Source organism: Lactuca saligna, chromosome 8 (genome assembly GCF_052625555.1).
Source record: "Lactuca saligna cultivar CGN05327 chromosome 8, ASM5262555v1, whole genome shotgun sequence".
Classification (NCBI taxonomy): domain Eukaryota; kingdom Viridiplantae; phylum Streptophyta; class Magnoliopsida; order Asterales; family Asteraceae; genus Lactuca; species Lactuca saligna.
Genome location: NC_136424.1, coordinates 108,412,714 through 108,419,783, shown reverse-complemented (window position 1 = coordinate 108,419,783; position 7,070 = coordinate 108,412,714). Strand labels below are relative to the sequence as shown.

At 27.5% G+C, this 7,070-nt stretch overlaps 1 protein-coding gene across 1 annotated transcript; it reads left to right on the top strand.

Annotated features, from left to right (window-relative positions):
* Positions 1–335: 335 nt before the first annotated feature.
* Positions 336–2,981, top strand: LOC145009992 (RNA-binding protein CP31B, chloroplastic-like). The gene is made up of 3 exons (XM_078968596.1): positions 336–446; positions 2,302–2,592; positions 2,871–2,981. Exons 1-3 carry the CDS (start codon positions 336–338, stop codon positions 2,979–2,981), a joined length of 513 nt encoding a protein of 170 aa, XP_078824722.1.
* The last annotated feature ends 4,089 nt before the right edge of the window (positions 2,982–7,070 follow it).

Below are 7,070 nucleotides of genomic sequence, written 5' to 3'. Positions count from 1 at the left end.
GGCCTCCAACTCACCGAGTTCCAGAACAAAAGTGCAAAAATTTATAATTAAATTACATACCAAGAACTGGGTGTTACATCTAACACCAAATCCGAATTAAGCAAACATAAATTCAATAACAAATAATAAAAAGGGTATAATAGTAATCATGACTACACTAATTATAGTAAATACTTAAGACACTTAATATCTTTCAAATCAGGGAAATTAGTTTTTGATATCTACAAAACCAAACATCGACCCATTTATCATCATCCAGTGGCTTCATTCCTTCCCCACCTCCGGCGCCCTCTTCTTTCATTCCCTACCATCACCGCCATCCTCTCCAATTGAAGATGCCATTACTAAATCCAAGCTTCTATCGAGGTCCAACTTCTAATTTCTCGGATTCAATGGAAGGAAACCCTAAGTTTCTCTGCTTTGCAATTTTTCAATTCACTTGCCAGGTAATTATTTTATAGTTTCTAGGGTTGTAATTTGATTCGTCATCTATAATTATAAGATATTTTGTAATTAATTTCTTGCCTACGCATTCACTATCGTCGTCCACTGGAAAAGAAATCCAAAACTCTAAAAGATCGACCAATATTTGTTTAAATGGCGTCAAACCATAATTAAAAGTTGATTGTGTTTTCTTATTTATTCTGAAACTTTCCAAAACCGATAAGTTTCCTTATTTATTCTTCTCTTATCATTGATTAGTTTGATTTCTTTAGAAAAGAGAAAGATGCTTTATTGGTTTGATGCTTTAATTGGATGATAATAAAACATGTATTCCAAGTGTTTGATATAATGTCAAAAAAAGCATGTTTTGGTGTAAATGTGGTAATTTTGATATGTTGAACTATTTGGAAAGATTTTGTGATAATCTGAGGTAATTTGGATATGTTGAACTATTTGGGATGATAATGAAACATGCCTTACATTTTTTTTCTCTTTTGATATCAAACACTAATATTCGAGGGGTTTTGTGTGTGTGTTAATTATTGTTTTGATAATTGATGTTATTTTATAGTGTTAATGTTATTCGACTTTATGGTTGTTATTCTTATTGCATTTTTAGGATTAAATTTTATTGAAATAAATTATAATTGTTTAATGTTGACAACATTTTGTTAAAATTTATAGTTTTTATTTTCTATTATAATTTGTCAGATTTTATAGTTTCTACTAGATTCTGATAGAATTTTATAGTTTTTATTCTATAAGAATGCACTGAATTTTTTAATATTTGAAACTTAATTATGTTTTTTATTTGTGGATTTAGGTTTTGAAGTGGTAAAAGAAGAAAATATAGAGAACGAGGTTGTATTTTATCAGAATATATTCTACCACAATGTATAATATGTTTCTTAACAGTAATATTCTTTTAGAATGGATTAGTGTTTTTGTTAGATTTTTTTTTGTAACCATGTTTAGTTTTAATCTTTAAGATAAGATGTAATTATTAAACCATTATAGGTTAGATTTTTTTTCTTCAAATTGAATGTAATAATTGTTTATAGTCTTATTCCTTACAAATTAATGTAATAGTGATTCTTAAAGAATAAAATTGTATTATTTAGAAAATGTTATTTTTGATCATATGTTGTATAAGTCTTTAAGCATGTTTTTATATATATATATATATATATATATATATATATATATATATATATATATATACATATAGACACACACACACACACATATCTTGAATATATCTGAATGTACCAATATTTTGCAAGAATAAAATCGAATATATCTTAACTAATTTATGATTGACTTTTTGTCATTCTGACATTATTAAATCGATTATTACTAAAAGTTATAATAAAATTAAATTTGAATTATTTTAAAAATTCAGATTTAAAAAAAAATGGGAATTAATTATCCTGAAAATACGAAAATTTTCTTTTTTATTATAGGTTAATTAACTAAGGTACCATTATGTTGAAATTTGTGTGATTATATGATGCATGTTACCTTATTGTAATATCATAAACCCTCATATCATAACTATTGATTTTATTACATCTATTGGTCCAGATTTGTGTATACGAGCATACAATTATATATATATATATATATATATAGAGAGAGAGAGAGAGAGAGAGAGAGAGAGCAAGGTTCATTTGTTTAAAGTAATTATTATGTTATTGTATGCATAAATGTAAGCCAATCAAATTTAAAAATAAAAATAAATAATTAAATTAATAAATAAGGGTAAATAGGTAATTTGATAATTAGTTTCCACAAATAATATCCTATAATTATGGTAATTTGATATTAATCACGTATATTTATAGACAATAGTTTTAGGGTTTCAATTTTCCAATTGACTTCTACCCAGAGCCAAGATCAAAATCCCGATTTCTCGATTGGTCACTCCAATTCGTGACCAACACCTCAGATTGGTCACAACAATTGACACAAGAAACTGAACCAGTACATGAAGAAGATACAACTAACGAAGAAGAAGAAGAGGAAGCAGAATCATATTCAGAACCACCTGAAGAGGCAAAGCTTTTTGTCGGGAACTTACCCTACGATTTTGACAGCGAGAAATTGGCTAATCTCTTCAATTCTGCCGGTGTAGTAGATATCGCCGAGGTATTAATCGATTTACTTTTCAGTGATTTCTTAATTAATTTTGTATGTTGCATCGTGTGTTTACAATGGCCGATTTGATGTCTGGTTTTAGGTTATATAAAGCAGGGATAGAGAACAAAGTAGATGATTTGGGTTTGTGACAATGAGCACAGTAGAAGAAGCTGAGAAAGCTATGGAGAAGTTCAACGTCTATGTAAACTTAATCTTCTTCTCCATCTATCCATCTTAATTACTACATATTCACATTAATATGTAATATTTGTTATGAACAAAAACAGGATTTGAGTGGAAGGGCTCTTACTGTAAATAAGGTTGCACCAAAAGGTTCACAACCAGAAAAACGAGTGGTGGGGACTTTTTTCAAGATCTACGTGGATAACTTACCATGATAGTTTTTTTCATGAATCCATTAAGATTAATTCAATTTCTCATAAGTTGAAAGCTTTACCATACATATAGTTGAAGTTCCAAGATTTTGATTTTTGTTTAAGTTCTGGTTTTCATACATTGCAACTGCAACAAGACTACAACCCTTCATTCATCTCTAGTTTCTTTAACTCTTGGTAACTTGAATTTGTTTCTTCATTTATCTCTAGTTTCTTTAATTTGTTTCATTCTTTTTTATTTAACACTTCATTTATGTGGATAGTGCAGGATCTTGACAATGTTGAATTCTGAAAAGGTATCAAGTTTGTTTTTGTACATGATTCAATGGTTGGTATTTGTGAGATTCCAATTCTATTAGAATGGAATCACGAATTCCAATTCTGTTGGAATGGAATTACGAATTCTAATTCTGTTGGAATCATAGAAGTTGATGCTTGAAGGACGGACCACAAAATTGAAACGAACCACATTATTCTTTTTGAATGTATTAGTTATTGTTAGATTTTGATGTAATTCTTAACAATTGTCTCTCGTATTCTATAAGAAATAATGTATTTTTGTTTTTATTCTACAATTGATTGTTCAAAGAGTTGTTATTTTACAAGAAGTTTTTAAATTCATGATCAAGAAATAGGTTCAAGAATTTTTTATTATTTATGGTTCAAGAATATTTTTATTTTTTAATATACTTATAAACATATTCTGTTAGAATGTCCGAATTAAAAAAATTATAACATGTAAAATTGGATTTTTAAAATTAATAGAATCTATGATACCTTAAGAAATGCAATTTTCCTTTATTAAATCTATTTTAATTGACTAAATTACCCTTGTAATTAATTAAGATGATATTTTCAATTATATTTAATTCAATAATATATATTAATCACTTTCTTAAAATAAGTAAATTTGATTGACCCACATTTATGTATACAATAACACAATAATTACTTTGAATAGAATAACCTAGGCCTATATATATATATATATATATATATATATATATATATATATATATATATATATATATATATATATATATATATATATATATATATATATATATATATAAAGAGAGAGAGAGAGAGAGAGATAGGGGGGTTTAATAACTAACTATTTTAAGATATTATTATATTAGTATTTGATATTATTAATAGTTGTCTTATTTATGTTTTGATAGAAATTTTATAGTTTATTTACTGTAATCTATAAATACTTTTTAGATTAATGAAAATGAGACAACAAATTATTCTAAATATTATGCACTAGTTTATAACCCGTGATAACCACGGTTATAAAATTAATTAAACTTTCATATTAAAAACTCAAAATTATTAATCAATTATTTTAAATAAATTATTATTTAAGAGATATTTTTTAGTTATATAAAATTATAATTGTTGATTTAAATAAATATGTGAAATTATATCATCTTATAATCAGTATTAATTTTATTTTATTTTTTAATCTAATGTTATTAATTTAATATAATTAAAATGAAAAAAATTAAAATTTGAAATTTAAAATGGAGAATCAATTATTTATTTAATGTAATTAGAGTGGAAAATTTAAAATTTTAAAAAAATTAATAATTAATAGGTTGACAAGTGGCATGATAGATGATATAATATTAATGAGGAGTTTTAATAGTATGATACTTATCAATAGAAAAATAAACTTATTCATTTATTATAATAGGAAAATTCTGTTATACTTATCTTTAATGAGATTGAGTTCAAAATTTATATAAAATACACCTTTGTAAAGTCAAACTATGTTTTGATCGGATAAATGAGGCTTTTGCATGAATATAAATGAGAACATGTTATGATTGGGTTAATGAAGGCTTAAAATGGCATTTGAAGCGTTTAATCAATATTTAAAATTTATAGTTATGTTGAAACGAGATAGAAATAAAAAAACACGTTTCATCAAATTATTATTTTCAATCAAATTTGATTCGATTTACTTAATTTGGTAATGATGTTATGAAATGTTGTGACCTTATACATAGGACCGGTTTTGAAAAATTATATATTTTCGAAGGCCCAAATCGAATCATTAAAAAAACATTTTATTGTTATTATAAAATTTTATTTTTAAATAAATATATATAATATATAATAAAAAAATTGGATCATATAACTTTGAACTCTTTCTCCTCCTCAAGCCCCATGCTTATAGGAGTTCCCTAATAGAGGCCTTTTAACTTATGTTAAAGACCATTGAAGTCAATAAAGCACACAACTGCGATCTAAAGGGTAGCAAAAAAAAAGAAAAAATTAATAACGAAATTGTTTTAAAGTTAGACAATGTAAGAAAAATTATCGGTTATAGAGAATCGTTTTCATGATTAGCAAGACAAATTTCAAGAACCAAAAGTAAGAAAGTATCTCAAGTTCGACTTGAGAATCATGTGCTTTGATACTAAAATGTGATACATGAAAATAATGTGTTTTTGCATATATGTGTTACAACTTACAAATGCGAGAAATGATGCATATGAGATGCATTTCTTTGGGAATTAAGTTGTAGGTTCATATACAAATGTGCATGTACAATCAGTTTTGAGTGTAAGTTTACAAAAAGGAAGCGCATCGACAATTCATTTAACGGTTATTCATATAACTATTTCATTTTCTATACAATTTTATTTGATTTTTTAGTCGACGCGAACTCTATTAAGATTATTTATGTTAAATAATTAAGAATATGGTCCCTTTTATTTTTTTAGTTCAAAAGTTGAATAGACTTTGAACTCCAAATTCTAACTTGATATCACATAGTGTTGAGTTTAATCCATTATGGGATATGTGGTGAACATCCTAATTTTACAACCAAATTTTCATTTTTAAACTTGAGTAAAACATTATTTTCATAAAATCAAGTCAAAAAAATCATAAGTAGCAGAATACAGACATCTCAAAATCAGAATATCATAATAATGCGGAATCATGAAAGTTGTCGATAAGTGTGTACAATCAAGTTTTCGCTTTCCCACGATTACTGAGACCTGAAACATATTTAAATTCACAATTGTAAGCACAAAACTTAGTGAGTTCCTCAAAATATCTCATACTACACAACATAATAAATAGTTACGGGTTATCAGCAACCTTAAGACTATCATTAGTCCTAGAATTATTAGCAACTCAATAAATACACATAACAACAATTATCAAATAAGACTCAGCTAGTCTAGCATGCACACCACTATGAGAAAGGTAATATAGTGAGAAGGCTCACCTCACAAATAGCCGGCTAACATAACAGCTCTCTGACAGTGAATACTGGTACTAAAAATACCTAATCATTAATATAGAAGTACCTTCTTAGTCTACACCTTTAAATCATTAAGTTGACCAAAAGTAAATTTAGTAAAAAGTCAATGGTCAAAGTCAACCCCACCTGACCTCCACGTCATAGCCACCAATAGGTCAGGTCGTGGTAGCTACACGACAAAACAATTGTGGTGACACTAGCCACCACATCATGGGAGTTGGTCTCCCACGCTTTATGGATTAAGCTCTTAACTCTTAACCCCATGAGTTACAAATCTCATATCTAAATCTTCCTAAGGTTTTAAGAAAGTTTCCAACTTTATCCATTAAGACATCCCAATAAGCCAAGATCTCAAATCCTAAGCTCTTAATGGTTAGACCCATTACATATACACCAAGCTAAGTCACGAGAGTCCCCTTTCTAACCATCACCATGGTTTGGAAGTCAAATAAGGGATAAAAATGTTATGCAGTTAACTCAAACTCCAAGAACACAAAGATATCGACCAAAAAGTTCATAAAATGACCTAGATCTAGATTTAGAGATCTAATGAACAAGGTGAAGACTTTATACCTCCAAAAGACCATAAATGTGATGAAGATATAAGATCTAAGCTGGAACCAAGCACACAAGCACCAAAATGGACTCATTCTTCCTTCAACCTTCACAAAAGTGGCTTTACACACTAAAAAACACATATAGAGGCTAGGGTTTGGATGAAGTATGATCTCAGAGGGTAGAGGCTACTAAATGAGGCAACCCTAAGAGTTGGTGCCCTTAAATAGGGCTCAAACCCGGAGATCTAGGGT